Below are 23,257 nucleotides of genomic sequence, written 5' to 3'. Positions count from 1 at the left end.
TTTTAGTTTCAAAACCTTGAGTTTTCATGCCCACGTTTCTATGAATTTGTTCTATCGTGGGTATAATCTATATTTCTTCTGCTTTGATAAACAACCAAACTGAAAATCCTTCGTCGTGTTTCCTTATAAACAATATAGATTGATATTTTAGTAATACAGTATTAAGGAATTTATAAAGTTTATAGTACTTGTTAAATACTGTACAAAATTTAGTTCCATCTTTTATTGGAAAAATTGATTCTTTACTATCATTTGGATACAGTGCAAGTGTAGGTTTCGTTATGTTATATATTTTATAACAATTAATTAATTACCGTCCTTATATAAATATAGAAATGTAAAGTAGACATCCTTGTATAATTTCCTTTAATATTTCGGGATTTGCCATTCTCAAAGAGGATTTATAAAGTATAGTATCCAACTAACAAAATTAATACAAATAAATAAACAAGAATTTACATAAACAAACAAAAAATTGGTAACGTGTGATTGAAACCCAAGAGAAATATACCTGTCACGAACAGAGAAATATTTATAAAGTAGATTTAAATATAAACTAGAAAAAATTATAATTAAGAAAAAATGAATACAATTTATCAGTGTATCTTTTATTGAGACCAAAGAGTACATATCGTGTTTCCCTAATGTGTGTTGAGAAACCAATTTTTAATAATTTTTTTTATAATAAAATACGATGATTGCATTCTTATGTACAACGTTGTTGTCGTTAATCCAACATAATCCATTGCACAATAAATTGCATTAGCCCATCTAGAAATTTTTAACAACGTTAATCAGTGAAAATTATTTGAAAAGTACCCAAAGATATATTTATAATATATATATATATATATCTTATAAATCTGTATAAATTATTTCAAATTTGATAATATTTAACTTCAGAGATAAATGTGAAACACTACAGCGTTATCTAACCGATGTCAACGAATAAAAAACTTGTGCTGATAAAACAATAATGCCCTTATCTTGTCCTGGAGCTCTTGCATCTCTTTATAAGCCAAGTGATTGGTAAAGAGCATTAGTAGACAATGGCTCCTCGCCTGGTGAATACACATTCTTGTCCCCATTCAAACCTACCACTCCTTTTTTCGGTTTTCTTGGTCGGCCTTGATAGTTACGCGTAAGTTTGCTGAGATATTTAATTTAATTTTATATTTAATTAGTCAATAATATTGTTGAAATAGATTTAGGATACAATCATTGCGAGGTTTTCGATTGTGGAAAAACGATTTAGGGAAATGATTTGTTCAATTGTAAGGAAGGGTTATTACAGGTTATGGAGAAGGATAATACAAATAGGCAAACACTGAGACCGATATTTTGACTTCTTCCTAACAAAATAACCCATAGCACACTCTATATAATAAAAAATACCAACAACTATGTACGAAAAAGTCTTTTTTATCAGTAGCCAAAATAAAAAAAAACTGACAGTGACATGTGAACGGTGTAATTTGTCCATGTTCATAATTAAATACTAAGCATAATTATCTTCTGTTATGTGAATTTATTGATTCAAATTAAGTGAAACAGAGTTTTAAAAACATCATATTTAACATTAGACATTATTTAAGTTTCCTGAAATGTTATTCCACATTTCTTACACCAATTGGGTAACTAATTTTTAAGTAAAATTTTATATTTTCTTGACGTAACAAGTGCAGTACCTTGAGGTGTACCTGATCGTACCGTTAGTGATGTGTTTTTAAGTTTAATTTATGTCTGGTGGTTTCTAAATCAGACTTCAGCAAGTTGTAGTAAAATATCAAATATGAACTTTATCTTGGTAACAATGACTTTATCTGGAGTAAGAGACCTTGAAAATACGCTGTCAAAAATTGACGAACCGCAAGGAAAACTGATAAGCGGTATATTTTAGTTTCAAAACCTTGAGTTTTCATGCCCACGTTTCTATGAATTTGTTCTATCGTGGGTATAATCTATATTTCTTCTGCTTTGATAAACAACCAAACTGAAAATCCTTCGTCGTGTTTCCTTATAACAATATAGATTGATATTTTAGTAATACAGTATTAAGGAATTTATAATAAAAGTAATGTATAAAAAAAAGGTTGATACACATACATGTCAAAGTTTGCTACCTAAGATTTTACTTACTTTACTTTTTATGTTTGATGTTAATAAACATACACTTTGATACATGCAGTTCTAAAAGATTAGTTTTATCGTTAGGACCAAAATCGTTTGTTTTCGACGTGAAAACGTGTTTAGGTACAACCGAAGCTGAGGCTGGAAATACAATGAAACGCCATTTAAGCCATTTTACAATATTTATGTGTGCCATTTTTAGTGAACAGTTTACCAGATACACTATGAGATTTTATGTTGGGAGATATGAATATGGAGAACTCGTTAGCAAAGTCAAGATAATCTAGTAACTGATAGCTTTAAGTAGAGTTTTCTTATTTACTCTGTTAAAAGACACTGTTTAAAATGTTTAGCACATTTTTTCGATTTTTCAAGAACTATCACATTTGGGCAAGATAGAAATGAAGGTCTTTAGAAATGTAGGATTGTAGTCACTATTAACTACTAATAATAATATGATTATTTTGGAAGGACTTAATAAAAGAAGAAAATTTTATTGTTTATAATTCAATCATTAGAGTTGTTGGAAAGCTCTCTATAATGGCATGTCCTCGAATGCAAACAGCAAACAACGATGCACGATGGCTGACATTAACAAAAACTGATGTATCTTTTACTGTATTGGCAAGTTGCGTAAAAATTAAAAACTACACTTAAAATACTCCATTTTTCATACGGTTGTTAAAATAAACTATATTTTTCGACTTTTACTAACATTTCCCCACACTTTTACTGACACTTAGCTAAATTTGTATGACCAAAATTATAGCTTTTCTGTGTTATAAATAGAACGTGAACTCTGCAAATAGTATAACAAAGTAAAAGGTGTAAAACGATATGTTTACTTATTTAACTTTTATTGGCATCCATGCAATATGTACAATAATTTAAAGGTACTGTTATACACTAGCTTTACTTAAATGTGATAACGAAATGTCACAATTTTCATATAATTAATTAACTATACAACTTTAAAACATTGTAACTTGCACCCTGTATACCCAGTAAAAAGCCAAATAATTGGCATAAATTAATATATTATGTTTTAAAGAAGACAAAACCCCTTTTTTAAAGTTTGTTATTGACGATGAAAGGTTTGAAAGGATAACAGGATTTCGGACATTTTCCGTCGTATATGTTACAAAAGGTATAACACAACTTTCGAGGATTGAGATCTATCCGTCTTCGTCAGTTGGGTGAGGTATTAATATACATACAAAAATAAAGAGTTCTTTCTTCTTCTTTCTTTAGTTGTTTATTTTTTATGTATTAATACCTCACCCACCCGACGAAGAAGATATATTTCAATCCTCGAAACGTTGTTATACGCGTACCTTTTGTAACATATAAAGGTGGCAAATGTCAAAAATCCTGTTATCCTTTCAAAATACACCCTATACAAATGCTTAGCCTTGAATTTCAAACACTATGTTAAAGTTAATGTGACAAAGTTGTCAATGAAAGTATACCATGCTGTCAAAAAGCCAGAGTGATAATTTTACCAATAGCCGGCTTGTTCTCAGTGTTTCCATAAAGCCAGGAGAAAGGAGATTGAAAGTAAGGCCGGTATCTATACAATGCAACCTTGACGTTGGCGTAATGTGGCTTTTGGTTGGTAATTTAGAATCAAGGTTGGTAGAGGGACTTAGAATTGCCGGCGAAGCCGGTATATGCTGATTGCACCAGGATATTGGCTGTCGGTTGGTAACTTCGGATTGTTGGTGAAGCCGGTGTAGGTGTATGCTGATTGCACCAAGATGTTGACGTCGGTTGGTAACTTGCTGTGAAGCCAGTGTATGCTGATTGCACCAAGATGTTGACTTCGGTTGGTAACTTGCTGTGAAGCCAGTGTATGCTGATTGCACCAAGATGTTGACGTCGGTTGGTAACTTGCTGTGAAGCCAGTGTATGCTGATTGCACCAAGATGTTGGCTGTCGGTTGGTAATTTCGGATTGCTGGTGAAGCCGGAGTATGCTGATTGTACCAAGATATTTGCTGTCGTTTGGCAATTTCGGATTGCTGGTGAAGCCGGAGTATGCTGATTGCACCAAGATTTTTGGAAACAGGATGATTGACAATGCTAGTGCCCTCAATTTCAGTGCTTTGAACGTGTCATAAAGTAAGCTACTGACAAAACGTTATTGGAAAATTGAGGTAGAATAATCAAAAACTTTCCTCTCTCCAACACACGAGGAATGATACAACGTTTATCTTAGCGTATTCTGATGTTGGAATTCCCCTAGTCAATCGCAGATCGATTTCCCTGTAATTGATGAAGAAACTCGTACAACTACAGGAAATGTCATCATGTCTACTAGTTGTTTGTTCTTAGATCCAATCCTCCTCAAACATGTAACACGATTGGAAAATATAAATTTCCTCCAACATATTAAATTGGACTAAGTTTGCGGGACTATTTGAGATCAGTTTCTACTATTACACAACCAAAATAACCTTCGAACATTGGATTTACGTAACTCGTCATTTCTATGAATGTCTATTTATCTATTTTAATCTAATGCGTCCATTTATTTAAGTACTTATCCTATTTAAAATTTTTTTAAATTAGCATTTTGTCGTGATTTTGCAGTAAATGCGGATAGTCGCCAACTTTAAACCTTTTATTGGTTTGCCGTGGAGAACGTATCTTAATAATGTCTAACACCAAGTTTTGTTTGAATTGGCTGGAAATTGAGGTAGTTCATAAACATCTCCTTAAGGTTACTGTATATTATTCAAATCTGCGTCGTTTTAACTGAGGTATATACTAATACGGAAATTACACTTTTTGCAGTACTGGGAAATTATTAACAACTTTTATTAATTTTGCACTTTTTACATCTTTTAAGGTCTCAAAACCACAGCCGTTCAAATTTTGGAAAAGGAATGGTTATATCTCAGTTTTTATTCATGTATTGTTTTTGTAAAGTAGTACAAAAATATTAAGCAACTTTTTATCTCACATTTTGCATATTAACAAACTTTTCCATGGGCCAAAACTTTAGTTTACAATGTTTCAGGTGTAACGTTCTGCCTCATAAAACTAATATAGCAAAACGTGTATGTGTATTTATTTATTGGTATATAAATCAACTTCAAAACGTTATGAAAACAACAATACCTGAGAGTTAGGGTATAACAAATAGTTATTAAAAATGTCAAAAAGAACGCATGCATAATATGAAAAAAATCCCTCACAGTACAGTAATGTTTAACTGCTAGATCTAGGGTTGAGGAGGCTTACACGATAGCATAACCTGGAGAGCAGATGGAACAAAGATGATTTCCTACCACACGGAGTTGGAGGGGGAACGAGCCTGTGTTATCGTAGCCACGGCAGAAAACAGGAAACGATTATACTCCTACGACCTAGCGGTCTAAGTATGTGTTACATGCAGACAACCTAAGGTCCACGACGGAGATATTAAGCAAAATCTCTATCCTATCTCAACTCCAGTTCAAGTCGGAGATTTATTCAAGGCTTGTGGGAAGCAGACTGAAAATCCGAATGTTCGAGATGTTTTATCAAATCAACACAGATTTCCTATAAATTGCGAGTTTTCGTGATTAAAAAAAAACGCAAACCTTTAGATATAACTCTCCTAGAGGGTTTGATATATTTTTGTTTCTAATATTTTTCATAACATTTTATATATAGTACTAATTACCTCGTGTTTTTTCAAAATAAATATATAAATCTCTCCAGTAATATACTACATACCTACTGTAAACACATCACATCCTTATCTACAGTCGTTTTCCATTGGGCCTGATATTAAAAAAATGTTCTTTTGTCATCAGCAAGGGTCTTGAAGGATTATTATTATTAGATTCTTATAATTTTTACCTAATCAAAAATCGATGGCACCACCTTATCGGATCAGAAGATACAACAAAATAATTCAAGCAGTACAATAGTTTAGTTTATGGTCTGTTAATCACAATATGTGTTATTTTAATTAATTTTAAATAGTATCTGTATACAGAAAATATTACTGTTCAAGAGTGACAAAAAAGGTCCTTGACTTCAGAACATACAAAAGGAACAAACTCAAGCGTTGTTGAGGTCTCGCAGAAATCACGCTCCATCAAGGAGCAAGGCCGCGATGCGAAAGTAGTGAGGAAAGTGTGAGTCGATATTTGAGTTGCAGCCTACAACAAACCCGTTTGGCAACATTCGCTTTAGCGTTCGGATAACGGCCGGGGTTCGCGGAACGCATTCTGCGAAGTTAGGCGCGCGACCTTGACGCAAATTGGCACAACTGCCCGTAAACGTTAACATTGTGGGGAAGATGTTACGTCATTGACAACAAAGACAACACCCACTGTACACAACAGCACCATATCTGTAGTTAGAGATGATGCAAAGATTTGTTAATTGGATCGTCATTGTTTGTTATTAGTAGCAAATTTGCGAAAGGATATTGATCAATTGTGGTCTTCCTCCGTAACCATAGAGATTGAAATGTGCATTGCAGTCTTGAAGGTCATGGCGTACTTGTTAATATCCTTGGTAAAATGTTCAGCTTTCGCACAATCTATCAATAATATTTCCTAAGAAATGTAATATATAAAATTGTGTCAGTATTGCAATCTACAATATTTGGGTACAAATATATATCAGCGCAAAGCAAAAAGGATGATAGTCACATTATGACGATTTTTCAGAGCAGAGAATTTTGACTTTTACTTTCACCTCACTACCTTATATATTGAAAAATGTTTAAATTACTCATTTTTGTTTGAAGGGGATTTAATTTCTTGTTGAATTTTATGAATTAAAATTCTATATTCATTAGAAACAAATATACAGAGCTAAAAAAAGAAGGAAATTACAATAAAAACACAGCAAAAAAGATGAATGTCCTTTACTCAGCCACTTAACTAATACGTAAATCTGGTTTCTTTCTAATTTAGAACAATGTCCCACAGTACTTAATGTTCTTGTGGAAGTCTACCATAGAATTCCCTTGCTTTGGGTCCACAAAACTGTTTTAAATGTTTAAAATGTTTTAAATTTTGAAGTTCATCACTATCACTCATTATGACACTTAAATATATAATACAATACCGTATGTAAAAGAAAAACACTAACATAAACTGTATTCATTTAACCAACACAAGAGGGCAAAGTGAGGTTATGTTGCAGGCACAACAGTCACATGTGTAAACAACATAAATATATTGCATTGTTGACTATCATCTTTCTTGTATCAAAGGCAAGTGACTACCACCCTTTTTGTAAAGTACTACAAATCTAAAAGTGTCTGTATCTTGTGGACTATCAGTCTTCTTGTTAAAAGCACAACACCTACAACTTCTGCTCAACATAAACTCAGTATTACCAATGAAAACGAAAAATTGAACAAAATGGACTATCATCTTTTTTGCTTTGGACTCTTCAAAAGAGTTCAATAATTGAAAAGCTGGTTAAGTGAAAAAACAATCAAAAGTGTTGTTTTAACCTGAAACATTCGTGCTATTTACCGGCGCACATTCGGTGAAAAACGGGATATGTCTTAAAATATCAGGAAGTAGTTTTTAAATATTCCGCAAGATAGCGTGCGCGCTATGATCAGTGAGCATTGCAATGAAAAGTGGGCTATGTGCCAGGAACCGATCAGCTGAGAGCGAGGTATGTTTACAACAGCAAGGCTCCTTACAAGAGTGGTTGTGATTGTGAGTTTTTGGTAATTGTAATATTACTTAGTTTTATTTAACTGATTCTACACAAATCTAATGAGCAGTGCAGTGGTTGATCACCTGTCTGTGGCAAAGACATTAGACCTGACAGAAAGAGGCGAAATAAATGAGAAAGATGTTGGAAAAGTGAGCGAAGAAAAGAAGGAGCCGTAAGAACACATACACATCGAAGAAAGGAATCCTCAAAAAAGCAAAAATACCACCATCAGCTGTGCCAGTTTATACAAAATTTAATAGTTTTACTAAAATTAAAACTTTCTGGTGGGAAAGGACTCACTTAAAACACTGCCTCCATACCTTAAAACTGAAAATAGACAGTTTTATAAAGAAATTATTAGGAAATTATAACTTAGGAAATGTTAGGTTAATAAATAATACCTATATTTGCCTTGATTGCTGTTTTGCATTGCAATCAAGTTGTTTTCATTTTGTATTAATTACAACCATTGTTTGTATAGACGATTGCAATAATATGATTTGCTGAATACTATGCCATAGCTCGTTTGTTGCCAGTAGCCCTAAGTTGTTTCACTTGTTGCATATGGCCCACTTCACTTTTTTACAGTTTTTGTTATGCCTATGGATGAGATAATTGTATTTTGAAACATGAAACATTCTGCATATATGTTTTGATTTGTATTTTACAAATAAAATGGTTCATACTTCTAAGACTACATTTATAATACCTATTCAAATAAACTCAATTATCTCAAAAATAACTTTTTGTTACTCAGCCCTGTTTTTATTTCAAATCTTAATATAATATTACAAGAAAATAGCAAACTACTAATACCTTTAACAATCTAATATGTATATATCATTGCATGGCAAGTAAGAAAAGGAATTTTAAATAACATAAATAAACTATTATTAAAATAATATGGAAAACATGTATTTTTATTCAAATTTATTAATTAAAATTATTAAATTAAGTTAAATTAGTAATGAAATAAAATATAGTTTAACTAAATAATGTTATTAACTATTATATTCTAGTAAAATATTGTATTAATTAAATTATATCTATTTAATTGTATTTTCAAAATTTAAAATAAATGTTTTGTAAATATTAAAATGGGTATAATTAAATGTATTAATAGAAGGGTATATTATGTGATAACTCATTTTAAATACATTTGAAATATAATTATTTAGATTTTTTCTCTTACACTTTTAAATATTTTTTACAATTAACCATGTGACTACCTCTAACCATTTTTAGGGGGTAATACTTTTAGTTGAAAATATAAAACCTTTGTACTATAATGTTGAAAATTATAACATTTCGATTTGGTAGTAAGTTTTCAAAAGTAAGTCACAGAGCTTTAAAACTTATAAAAGGAAACATTTTGGTGAAAATGTTCAATCAATATTAAATTTTCGTCAAATGATAGACCAAAACATAAGTAATAAATAAGGTACGAGTACGCCTCACCACGTTTAGCGAAACCAACTTCGAAGTATACAGCCTTTTTATTGGACTACATGCATTATTATGTTACATGTTAAAATGCTATAGTACGGGTCTGGTTCGATTACTCCACCGATCGTTGCCCCAACGACCCAAATATTAGTTTAGTTTTAAATAAGAGGGTCGTTATTCCGCTATTTTATCGTTGTGGCATCTGCCACTTATATTTTGTTGGTCGGTGGTAGGTCCGGTAGCTGTGCCTAGCCTATTTTCTAATTTTAGCTACAGCTGGTCTTGTCGTCTGCCTGGTGTCTAACCTTGTGTCTGGATGTATCTGTGGAATTTACCTTTATGTACTGTTTCCGTTTTCTGGTTTATTTTGAGATGGGGTTTTCTCGCTCTCTTCTCTCCGAGTTTCGATAGAGTGAACCCTGAACAGGTGCAGAATAATTTAGCGTAGACAGAGAACTTGGATTTCTTCAAAGTTGACTGCCCCGCTTGTACATCCACGAGCAGCGCGGCAGGAAGCAGACTGAAAATCCGAAGGCGTGCGGTGTCGTTTTAAGAAGTAACACAGATTCCACATGAATGTATTTTTTTACTATTTAAATACTCCAAATGTTAGATATCATTTTCTTAGAGGTAGTAACATATTTTTAATTTCAAAATATATAACATTAATATTTTCCCGTAACATTTTAAACATAACATTTCATTTGTTTCAAAATAAGAAAATATGTCATTCCCTCTGGTCATATTTCACATACTTATTGTAAAATTTTGGAAACCTTGTCATCACACACGTTTTCCATTGGGCCTGATTATAAGACCCAAAATAACTACGTCCAATGTCTATAATTTCTCGTGACATTTTGTTGTTCTTTTTCTGTCTTCAGGAAGGGTATCTTGAAGGATTATGACTATTATATTAAAAAAAATTTAGTAAACCCAAAATTGATTGCACCACCTTAACGTCCCGCTTCGGTGCAGCGGGTCTTAGTGCCGTTGCCTTACCTCCATAAAAGGTCCAAGTACCTCTTAGTTTATAATTTAAGGGCCCAGTAATTTCAAAATTAAAAGTGATATCGAACGTTAAAATGTCGCATCGTTGCTATAACTTTTAACCAATATTATGGTTACCCATAACACCAATGTAAAGCTGTTCACCAAAGCTCTGCTAAATCACATGGGTAACATGCACATAAGCGAAATTAATGTTACTCATAGAAATGAAGCTTCATGAAAATTTTCAAGTTTAAAGATATGTTTGTTCTCGAAAATATCGTACAGATAGATAAAAAATTTTAAATATCCAGCCGCTCGAGTGATGCAGTAGTGTATTTATTTGAAGTCATGTTATATACCGCACCATTGTACATGGTTAAAGTTTGGAAACAACTACTGTTTCCGATTGCGGTCAGTGTTTATACATACTCTACAAGCGATTACACCATAAGAGCTGAGTTAAATCAGTCTTTAATTCATTTTTAGTAGGACACAATATTGGGGTCTTGCCAATTTTTAAACTATCAATGTTCAAAAAATCTATGCAAAGACCAAAATGTTCATTGGGTAGTAGTTATAGTTTTACGTCATCAATTCATTATACCGTACATCGTCTGTTTCTGTATTGCTACATTATAGTTTGAAGTCTCTCTGGGGTATTTATATTGGTTATGTAAGTCACATTGCTATCTCAGAGATCTGCCTAATTATATCAGGAATAATGAAAAATAATTTAAGAATCTTTAATTGGCATTTTGCGTATTTTAGTCAGTATTAAAACTGTCACATCGTTTAATTGTGCGTATTTAGTTTACTGCTAATCTTAATCTCTTGCAGTTAACTGTGAGCTAAATACTGTTCTATTTTGGCAGTTTTATATCGTTACTGACAGCGTAAGAATGTAATCAATTGCTTTCCCATATATCCAAGTTTATTGGACACATCACTGTTGTAGATTTTGTGCGAAAAACCATTTCAGAAGTCAAAAGTAAAATTCAATTTTGATTTACTAGTTGCTTAAGTTATTCAGGGTTAGGATATTTTTACAGTGTTCCGGCAATATCTAGCAATATCTTTAGGTACTATTTATGGACCAAAGAAAAACCAAAATATCATTATGAAAACTTTCGAAAACTCAATAATTATCCGAATAGCCGCCATTTTGGTTTCTTTACTTTAGTATTTTTAATTTGAGAACTATTTGTTGCAATAAGTTTGAACTTTGTATATATCTTTATAACCTAGAGGCTTATTAAAGACAAAATATTAAATTTTTAGAATTGACATTTCCAAACTGGCGGCTTCTTAAAACCTGTAAGCGTAATATGTCGTCTTTAAAAATATTTACGCTTACAGGTTTTAATCATATTATGATTAAAAAGTCACGGTTATTACGTTTTAGTTAAAAAATTGAATTACAAATCTAACTATATAAATGTTACAGAACTCGGTGGTTAATTAAGGGAGATAATGCGCCCTTAAAAACGCGAGTACTATAAAATATTCACTGCCATTACGTGACAGCACTGTTTGTGATCTACAACAATCAGCTGTTTAAATTTGTCTGCACTAATTACCTGAGGGTTTAGGTTTCTTTGGATGCCTTGCAATCCAATAATTTTATTTTGGAACTTGTTTACCCTAATGTTTTATATACAGCAAAATATGAGATTTAGAGATCACGGACATGGATTACAAATTGTTGTTATGCAATTCTATGCACAACCTAACTAAATCGTTTTGAATGGTCCAGACTGTACGGATTTTTTTGCTGAGAAATAGTGAAACCTTATCAATCGGAGGTTGGTAAGATTCCTGTTCTACATCTGTATGTCTTCCGTAGCATAAATCGAGAATGAATTGAGTTGTAGACTTTAAATTTTATACGGAACTCTATCTCTGCATAGGCAAGATAAGTTTGATGATGATAAATGTTCGTCCCTTGGTTATGATTGAGCGTCAGCGAAGCTTAAACTATCCGTGGTATATCACGAGAACGGAGTGAGTTATGGTCTTTAGCATTTGCATGAAACCATAAGACACATTTAGTTCGGTGATAATACATTAACAATTGGATGAGCGTTAGTAAAGCCTAACTATCCGCAGCATACCTCGAGAACGGATTAAAATTTTACACTTTGTCCTAGTTGATATCGAGCGCAATAATATTGCATTTCTGTCTAGGGGATTTAGACGATCCTTATTGAAATGTATTATTCAACGAATATTCTTGGTATCAAAATGAGCTGTTGACTTGAAATTTGGTTGAAACTTCATTTCTGCTTAGACTAGATCGAGATCGATGATGCATGTCCCTTCAATAGATGGTTCTCACCTGGCCAGGATGCGTCTTGCATCAAGGATACGTCCATTGCATGCAATTTCGAGAGGGGGATCTAGGAAGACCATGGTGTAAGGAGACAAGGGTGTGCTCATACGGTGAACGAAACTGTGTCGGAGGCGCGCATGACGTCACTCAGTCCGCAACGACGCGCTGGCTTCCTGCTCTATACCGTGCTCCGCAGTGTTTCTCACAGCTGTCAGTTAATACAAGATTGTATTCTTTTGTTATAATATTGAAATTTGTTTTTAATATTAAAGTTTTGTTGAAGTTAGTCTTACATAGAAAAGTTAAGACATTTATTAATTCAACATTAATGCTACAATATAATGTTTAAACAATCCGATTCATTAAAGGCCCCAAATAGTTTTTTTATTTTGAATGTTTTGGTACTGTTCACTTAATTATATAATAATTATATTCTCAAATTATCGTTATTTTTATTATTTCATAGTACAAATATTCGTATTATTACTAAAAACAGTTTGCTACGCAAGTGAAACGTTAAGATACAGCTATGACAAAAAATGTGTAAATAATTTGTGTATAAAATTATTTAACATACTTAAGATTCTTAACATGTTAAGCTTTATTTTCATTATTCCTAATAAAATGTTCACAATATCCGTGGTCAAAAGCTGTTACACTTACGCCTATTTTCTATGAACTCAGATATCAAATCTTAGTTTCAAATCAATGATGATAATTTCGCTTTATATTGTTCTGATAGCTGACAGGTCTTTGGATGAACAATCCTTTTTACAGATATATAAATGTAATTCTTTTTTTTTATTTTTATAAATTACATACTGCATATCAAAATACTTATGAAAAATAAGTGTTTATTGCAATTGAAAAACATATGATACAATACAGAAATATAACTGTCTAAAATGTTTAAATAGTAAATAACCTTCATGTCAATAAGGGATAAGAACACTATGATAACACAAATGAAACATAAATTAGTCACACATAGTAAAAATTAAGTTTTTAACTTTTTTTGAAAATTTCTTCTCGACCTCTTCTAGGCGACTTTTTACCGTTTTCGCATGGAGACTGAGCATTTACATTAGAAACATTTTCCAAAACTTCTTTGAATATTTGTTTTCTCTCTTTAACCTTGTATCGCTGCTGCCGAGCGAAGGTATCCTGGATTGTGTCAGTACTCGGCAGATGTAGTGTTGGTATTGCATCATTTCTCAAATTTCTAAAGTTTTTTGAAGAATATTGCAACAACTTGTGTTGCAATGGTTGAAAAAACAGTCACCTTTAATATGAACTGAAAAAATTCTGGCTCTTTCTATATTTACCTTGTCTTTCCTCCGACAAGCCTGGATCCACTGCCTTGCCAAATCTTAATCTTTGGGGAACGTGTAATACTTGAAATCAGTTTCTTTTGTAGAGCGGTAGTAGTTATTGCAACCAAACACTGCACACCCAGGCATTAAAAAGTTAATGTTTTAAATTTAAAGTAACATAAACATAGAAGAACGAACCACTAAAACAACAAAGACCGTACAAACAGCAGTAAACAACAACCACGTGGAACGGAGTAGGCCGGCGCGTGGCGGCTAGTGAGATCTGCGGACTGGCTGACGTCACCACGCCGCCCGTGACTCCGCCCACATGCGCATGAGCACACCCTTGTCTCTTTACACCATGTAGGAAGACAGCAGTTCTCTTCTCACGATTACTGGTAACCTTACATACTTTCCGGTAGTTAGGTTAAGGCAGCTCTCGGACAATGTAATATACCATATTCTACAAGGTTGTTGTTGAAATAACGCTCATAGCCTTGAAACTTAGCGAACCCTGTCTCGCGACACATGATCTGGGGCACAAGTATCTTGTTTATAATGAAATGAAATGAAAAATGTCTTTATTAGAGGCGAAGTTAGGACTATAAAGTCCTCTCTACAACTTAACATCATAACAAATTAAATTAACATATATACGTTTTTAACTAAACATAAATGCATTTATTTAAATTATATATTGAATGAACCTTAGTTTAAAAAAACAAGCATCAATTATTACATAATGACTTAATAATTACTTTATACATATTTACACTACTATTACCAGACACACTCGCATTCGTTCAACTTGCAATCCATTGCCCTAAGTACCACACTCGAAAGCCGCCAACCGCTATACCCCCTGAGCTCCCAACATCAAGGCCCTGACCTCCGACCCGAAGCGAGCGTGCTTATCGATGGCTCTGATGTTTACAGATAAAGCATTCCACAATCAACAGGCAGAAACTTTAAATTACTTATTAAAGGTAGTTGTTCGATGAATTGTGATAGATAATAAGGACGCACCCCTCTTTGTATTTCGTTCACTTATTTCAGACATAAATTAAAAGTTGTTTGAAAGATAACTGGGACAATTTGTATTTAAAAGAGCGTGCAACAGAATGAGTGAATGGTAGTCTCGAAGATCTTGTAATTTTAAGGTAGATAATTGTTTAAAGTAGGGCGTTACGTGATCATCACGTCTGAGATTGGAAATGAACCTAATGCAAAAGTTCTGAGCACGCTGGAGTCTATTTGAAAGCTCCACAGTCATGTCATTAATGGCTATGTCACAGTAGTTGAAGTGAGGCAGTACAAGAGTCTTTATCAGCATTATTTTAACTTGCTGTGGTAGATATGAAGCCAGCCGCTTGAGGCTGTGAACACCGGTAAAGACCCTATTACATAACAAGGAAGCCTGTTCAGGCCATCTTAAGTGTTTGTCAATAATAAGCTCTAACTGTGTAATGAATGATAACTGTAGATTTGTTTCAAAATTAATTTAAGCTTTGAATAGACGAGCTTTCATTTATTAAACATTTTGGAATATTTTATTAATGGAATTATGCCTTCGGGATAGTAGTGTGTTATCATGCGTAGTTTAGAATTGTACCAATTTGTTTGTTATTAAAGTTTAAAATGATAATGAGAATAATAGCCTTTAAACGTATTTAGTTTGTGATTATTTTGAATTAGTAATCTGTATGGATAAGTCATTGCATCTCCAAACGTTCAGAGTGGGTCTAGTTCGACGATATGGCTTAGAAGCCATTATGGGACTTGCAAAGTTAATTAGATGTTTTACTCTATTGAAGATTCTCTTGCAAAGCCACGGGGCATTTGAAAATAAAAGATTGTGTGAGCAAAATATGATAAAAGATTGGTTGGACTGACACAAGTCCGCGTCTAAAAGATAGCCTAAACCGGTACGGATGTAATGAAGAGGGCATGAGGATGAATGAAGTGATGCGCATGTTAATATAAAACCTAAACAGAAATGAATTTGGCATTATCAATATAAGTGGTGGCCAAATTACTAAACTCAAAAGTACAAAAAGACGAGTTTATACTAAAGTATTTAGTAAACAGTGTTATTCTTTAGTAATTTTAGTCTGAGTTCGCCATAAACTGTCCATATTGGATGATATCTTCTTTTGCTTCATTCTCCGTTTTACTATGGCTCTTGGATTTTCCATAGGGTTCATGTCCGGATGATGTTCTATGCCATGGAGGAACACATTTCTTCTTTGGTCAGATATTTGTTGAGTGTTTTAAGCATGGTGACAAAGAGCTCTATCGTGGCTGAAAATGAATTAATTGAGGTATTAACTTTCTTTTCAGAACATTTAAATATTTATATCTTTCCTTATTGTATATTAGGCTCTACAGTATAAGAGATTTTGGGTGCTTCACAGTTTGACACATTCTAGGTAAAACTCCTTCTAAGGCCGTCTCCTTACGAACTGCTGAGTCTGCTTCCTTATTTGAAATACAGATTCATCTGAAAAAACGTATTGCAACAAAAGATCGTTAAAATTATAAATAAAAATCTTAGTTTTTAAAAACTACTTAGAACAGCCCATGGCCTAAGAATTGTAATGTGCCATCTTACTTATCACACAAATCAAAAGGTATATCTGGTTAATTTATTTATTTTTATTTAATAAAGTAAAATTTAACGTGCCTTTGTCCCAGTTAACATAATTTTTTGGTAGGCCTACACCAAAGTCACTTTTTTACCATGGAGGGAGTGATATTTTGTTTATTTCTCGGCCTACACGCTTTTAGCCCTTAATCATTTAAACCTCATCTAACTCTTCTAGGTGAAATATTTACACCATAGTCCTTTATTCGGTTGTAAATATCTTTGCTAGTGTTTCTAATATTTAAGAGTGATAGATTTGTAAATTTTTCGGTCAACTTTTTACTAACAATCTTCTTACGACCACACTTTTCTATGCAATTTCCTTCCAAATTAACATTATAGAAAGGTTATTATTTAGTTCTCACCCACAGATGTTTTTGATACGTCTAATATTGGTGTAATCTGACGTTGAGTATAGCATTGTTCTTCCAAAAACCCTTATAGTTGCCATTTTCTTAGGTGAGAAGTCAGCTTTCGTACCCGTTACCTGAAAATGAAAATTCACAAATTCAGTGAATTTTTTTGACATTCAAAAAAATTAATACAGTATTTTTAAATAGTTCTCAAAAGCTTAATAAATACTTATTTCAATATTACAATAACTTAACGCAACTAAAAGGCAGATTAAGTGGATTATGACCACCAAACAACAATTAGTTACTCTAAAATTGGTAAAACTACATAGTTAAGCTGACGCCTATTATTTATAGTATAAGGAACTGAATCAGTCCTCCTCCGTAGACTAATGGTTATAGTCTCGGATCTCTAACCGAGAGATCACGGGTTCAAATCCCGGGGAGGTTCAATCATGCAATAATAATAATAAAAAAAACCTGTGTGCTTCGAAGCCGGCATAGCTGACGCTGAGGCTTAAATGAGATAAAAAAGGAACTGAAGTGGAGGCACTGGTTCATTCAGTAGTGCCTGCTACATAGAAACAAACAAAGAAATATCTCTTTACGTGTTAAAGTATAAGTTAAAGAGGTCACAAAAGCATATTACATTGTTATTTAATAAAAGAGGGAAAATTAATAGGTTGAGTTGAGTCTTATAATTTGGCCACGTCTGTAATATTTATTTTCTTCTATTCAATACAGAATTAATTATTGAACTTGCAAAGATTTATAAAACTGATTTAAAATAAAGTATGCAAGGTTACCATGGAATACGTATATTTTCAACCTTATACAAAATGGTATTTCACTTATTCCAGTTTCATTTAAATTTGAAATAATGCGAGAGACCTCTAGGTGTTGCCATTAGGAGATTTAGACCTGAGAAGCCATTCAACGCAATATTAGAGGTTTGTGGTACAGCTGCCTGAAAGACGAAAGGAGAAGTGTGTGATGTAACGAGAAGGCATGCCAGACTACTAATTACATCGTGTTGATGGAAATTAGTAATATCGTGAAACCGTGGTGAAAACTGTGTGATACAGTTGTGAAGATACAGAAGTCCGTGGCTGCATCGTTAAGAAAACCACAACCTTTTCCAGCTTGGCCTTCCTTCTGGTACTGGTTTAAGTTCCCATTTCGGGCCAGCCTTACCTTCAGACTTCCTATGTCAGGGTGATTTCCCACCGCATGCTTGGTAGGTCTAGAATACAAATATCTCCCGCTCTTGTCTCATAGCCTGAGTGCTATGATTACTCTTATGAGTGTTAAAGGTTTAAATTGGTGGAAAACACGAACACAGCTGGTCATGATTTATTGCAACTTGTTATTGTAGCCTACCTAGCTTTGTCCACCTTTTCACGTATTAGTATAAGCAAGACAGTTTCTAACTGTGCAGCGTGATTACTCTTCTGGGCGAGTCTATACCCAATGGCTATTCCACTCTTGGCTGAGCATTTATAACGTAATTTTTGGCCCGTTTGCTAATGAATGAAATCCAATTGCTGTCAGTCTGTACGGTCTATAAGTGTTGAATGAACAGAGGGTTGAAATTTCATGTGAAACTTCACCTCTAGTATCTTTACAATATTGAATATGGGAACAAAATTGGTCTATTGGAAGTCTTCATTTCTGTTTGTCCAAAAGTGACTCTGGTTACACTGGTTTCATGGGTAACTATGTTGGTATCGAATAAATAAATAAATTAGCAAACAACATATTAATGTAAAAATTAATCATGTGGCATTTTTCAGTAACCTTTTCAACACTTATATTGAAGTTACTTTGTTAGATTGGTTGGTTTCATACAAAGCCTGGATATTTAGCATCTGCTATGTAATATTCATAACAAGCTAAAAGGGAAATGGCTTTTTTACTTATGTTACATCGATTGGGATTACAGATTAAAACTCGAATGGACGGAGCGTGGATTTCATTATGGTTATTAAAAAGTGTCTATTAACTCGTTTTCTTGTATATCTGTTGCGTACAATAACCTAACTAGTATTATCTTAACTTTGCGAAAACTAAGAGTCTTGAAATTTGGAACATAGTTAACAACTGGATAACCGAGTGATAATATGAAATTTACTGATTTACATAGTTAACACTCGTTTAAGAGCACAGTCCAGTCCTACATTTTTGTATCGATACATTTATTGTAACATTTCCGTGTATATCTTTTACATACAAACAAGCTCAAACCGCTTTCAAAATACTAAGAATATGCAAATTCCAGTAGTGTGTGTATATATATATATATATATATATATATATATATATATATATATATATATATATATATATATATATATATATATAAGATATACAAGGAAATGTTAGAATAAATGTATCGATCCAAAAATGTAGGGCTGTGCTCTTAAAACGTATTCACATATTTAAAATTAGTCACCACGAGATTTTTTGGCTGAGCGCAGTCTCTCACACCAGCTGACGATGATGTTTCTTTCTGTTTTTATGTGTATCCGTCTGTGCAAACAGTACATTTCGAATGGTTTAACTTGAAGGGTTAAAATTTGGCTTGAAATTCCACCTTATTTACCCGTATATTTAAGTTAAAAAGGTAAGCAGTGATCCATTTAAATCGCTATCCAGGCCTGGATGTTGTTCGCTGTGGATCGGATGGGAAAACTCCCACGTGACCCAAAGTGCGATCCGCCCAGTCTTACGTCAACAGTACTCATTTCTCCCAAGAGAAATGCGCAAATAGTACGTTTGTAATTTAATTCAACACGCTTGCACGTCGTAAAACACATCATTTAACTCAAATATTGACCTTTTCAAGATCTTTCTTCTTCTTTTGCTGACGTTTCTACCACATGTCTACAACCTCGAAAAGTAGCCGAATCACTTCGTTTTTAATTAAATGAAATATTTATTATTATTTACAAAGTATCATCTGCTATTAATATGATTATTCTCTACTTTATTTCTGTAAATTTGTTCTATTTAATTTTTCACTGAACTATTGTTACCGTGATTTATCGATATTGTCATATGTATTGTAATTAGTTATACATTTTGTGTATTTGTTTTCGTTTGTTGAAAAACTTTTAGCCTCAGCTTCATATAGTCTATTATTATAAAAATAAATTTTTATAAGAATCTGTGGTCAAATGAGAGAGAAATTGTAAGCATATAAGTTCAATTTGTCGAACCACATCAAATCCATAAATATGTATAATAGCTATGCATATCCTATTCGAAATAAGTTGGCTCTTGGTCAGTTAAATAAAATTTACTGATATAGTACATTGAATATTTGTTACGTTCTGTCCGTTCCTACAATACTCCTTTCTGTGGACGTATTTTCATAAAAAATATGCTGAAAATTATTTTTGATGTCGATGGTATACAGCTGGCCAAAATAGGGAGCCGGGCAATCCGATTAAACTCCTAATCTTGGTGTGCGGCTGGCAAGATAAGGTGCCACAGATGGGAATGCCTAGTTCCAAATACGAAGCCATGTGATTTCTAACAACTGCATGAAGTTGTTTTAACATTTCTAATAACATGGAGTTGTTGGTACAGACAGATGTATTTCCAGCCCTGATATAAGGCTGGTGATAAAGGGCTGCCGGTAAAGATGAAGTTGGAGTATGGTTGTGTAAGTGCGAACATAATACAATATTTTATAGCTTGCAAAATACGATTGATTGCGATGAAGGTGTGCACTATTTCGAGCTGAAATGATGAGGGTGACAATTCAGGGTTGCTGAAAGTTAATTGGGGGGGGGGGGGGGTGGGGGGGGGGGGGGGTGGGGGGGGGGGGGGGTGGGGGGGGGGGGGGGTGGGGGGGGGGGGGGGTGGGGGGGGGGGGGGGTGGAAATGTGTTTGAGGTTTGTCCTTCATATCAGTTAACCAATTACAGATAAATTTGTCTTTTCTTTTCGAACTCTTGGAATAAAAAATTGAAGTAGCCCATAGAATTCTATTATATTAATTCAAGAATTTGACCATCATGATCAGACAGTGCTCTGGCTATTCCAGATACATTTACGTTTTGCTTGTTTGTAATGCTTAAATAGTTGTCCAAATAAACATGCAGCATTCACAGTGACTTGTTAGAAAATATATTAAATTTTGTGTACCATGATAAGTTAAAATATTTTAAAATTATTTTGAAGAAGAAGACTCTTTTAACATATTGATTGTCAACCGGTATAACCAAATAATTCTTTTTATATTGAACAATTTAAATTAGATTGTTTAATCTATTTTAAAATGCCTTATTATTGAAATGTGGGGTCCTGTATACGCCTGTCTATAAAGTATCTCTGCTACCAATTTTAAATTTTGAAACACAACATTCAAATTTTTTATCCTCACATAGCTGATCTACTGCTGCAAAGTATACATTTTTTCCTTTTAAATTCTATTTTGCCAGAATTAATTCTCTCCCTACTGTTGCTGTTACATGTGAATAATTCAAAACAATATGATAAATATTTAAGTTAAATCTTTCTAATTCATCTGTGAATATTACATATTACATAGTCTGTTAGAACTAATACAAAGGGATTTATTTCTGCTAAGATAATTTCTAGTGGTACTTGTGATTTTTAAATATTAAATATTTTTATGCAAGATTTTCAAATTACAAGACGGTTTTGTTTAGACTTTGCGTACCTACATGTATGATTTACACTTTTTTTATATGTTGATGAGCCAAGTTATAGCTAAAAACTTACTATCCGTGTTTGAAAAGTGTGTTTTGTTTTATTTTTATGTGATATTTCACTTTCACTAAAAGTGTCTGATACTCTTTACAAGATTCATTTACACCAGATACATTTTGATCTGTGCGCATGATACAATTGTCGTTGGTTGGCACTTTAAAGTATATACAGTAGAGCTATTCACTTTATCAGAGGGGACATCTTCCACAGGGTGTCATTAATCATGGAGAGCTTCTGAAGATAGGAATCAGTAATTAAAGATGTTTCTTCTTGTGGTTGGACCGCTTCAGTATGAGCTCAATGATGAGGACCAAGATCTGATCTTGCTGTGTCATGTTAAGATTCAATACTCTGTTCCCATATGGCTTGTTTCAATCAACAAAAAGTCCAAATTTGAGAGTCCATTAGTCAGTAATCTTCTTGAATTGTCTTTGTATGTGACTACAGTAATAGAAGCACATGTTTTTCTTTGAAAGTGTGATATGTTTGCTGCAAAATGTTTAGGCAGAACATCCTCCCTCACACAACCCATTGGAGAACAAATCAAGTGCTTCATTTGTTTACTACTAAAATCTTCAGTTAGCTCTTCAAATGTCATATCATATATTTCACTTGTTGGTTTATCATGGAATCTAGATTTTGTAAGGGTCCATAAACAATAGCCCCTTTGTTGGTTTTCTGACATGTAAAATGTTTGTTACAGGTATCAGAAAAAAGTGGTTTTCCAAATTTTTTTTACTTCTGCATTCCTGACACTAAATTCCATGGGTGCAACCAAAGTTGCAGTCCCATACAACTGCAGTCAGCTGTAAAATATAATGAAAGCACTTTAACCTGTTGACGAGTGCAGCAAAACATACCCAAATGAGTGCGCACGGCATTTGCCGTTTGGTCCCATATGAGGAAGCACGGCATTTTCCGTTGCAGACTAATGACTGTCAGTTCGTTCTCACTGACTTACTGTGACGTCTAGCGGAGATTTTTGGAACTTTTCAGTTGTTCCTAATAGTGTCGCTGTACAGTGTTGCTAGTCCTGTATCGTGATGGCACCTGGTGATAACTTTTAAAACTATTTTACGGAGGCGGGACACAAGACCCGCTACGCCTCCAAGGTCGCCATTTTATAAGGCGACTCCCCCAGAATGACACAAAGAAGCGTAAACTACTCAGGCAGTGCTATGTGTGCAAACACACCACTCAAACTGGACAAAGAAGAAAAGAAACCAGCTATGAATGTTCAACATGTGAAGTCGCCCTTTGTATATATCCTTGTTTTGAGCAGTATCACACACTAGCAAAGTTTTAAAACGAGATTATTGCTTTTAACAATCTACAATGTATTTTTATATACATTTAAACTATAATAAACAAGTTTGTTAACATTTAAAAGTTTTTTTTATTTACTCCCTAAAAGTCTGTCACTGGTCAATGAGGCACTCAGTATGGAGCGTCATAGCGGTACTGCAAATGCCGTGTGCACTCGTCAACAGGTTAAACAGATTTTTCCCATGGCTATCTGCAAACACTTGAATATTTTAATATAAATTATGTTCATATTACTATTTTACTACCAATAGTAATTTTACGTTAACTATTCCATTTAGTAGCTCATTTTATTCTTTGGTGAAA

The 23,257-nt window shown here is 33.4% G+C and overlaps 1 protein-coding gene across 1 annotated transcript in view; it reads right to left on the bottom strand.

Annotated features, from left to right (window-relative positions):
- LOC124368204 overlaps positions 1-12,686 on the bottom strand; it is a 42,014-nt gene extending 29,328 nt beyond the window's left edge. Inside the window, exon 1 of the mRNA XM_046825479.1 lies at positions 12,586-12,686. Coding sequence (XP_046681435.1) covers positions 12,586-12,686 — 101 coding nt within the window. The remainder of the gene's footprint in view (positions 1-12,585) is intronic.
- Between the last annotated feature and the right edge of the window lie 10,571 nt (positions 12,687-23,257).

Source organism: Homalodisca vitripennis, chromosome 8 (assembly GCF_021130785.1).
Source record: "Homalodisca vitripennis isolate AUS2020 chromosome 8, UT_GWSS_2.1, whole genome shotgun sequence".
Taxonomy (NCBI): Eukaryota; Metazoa; Arthropoda; class Insecta; order Hemiptera; family Cicadellidae; genus Homalodisca; species Homalodisca vitripennis.
Note: the sequence above shows the minus strand (reverse complement) of the source record. Positions and strands in the feature narration are given on the sequence as shown.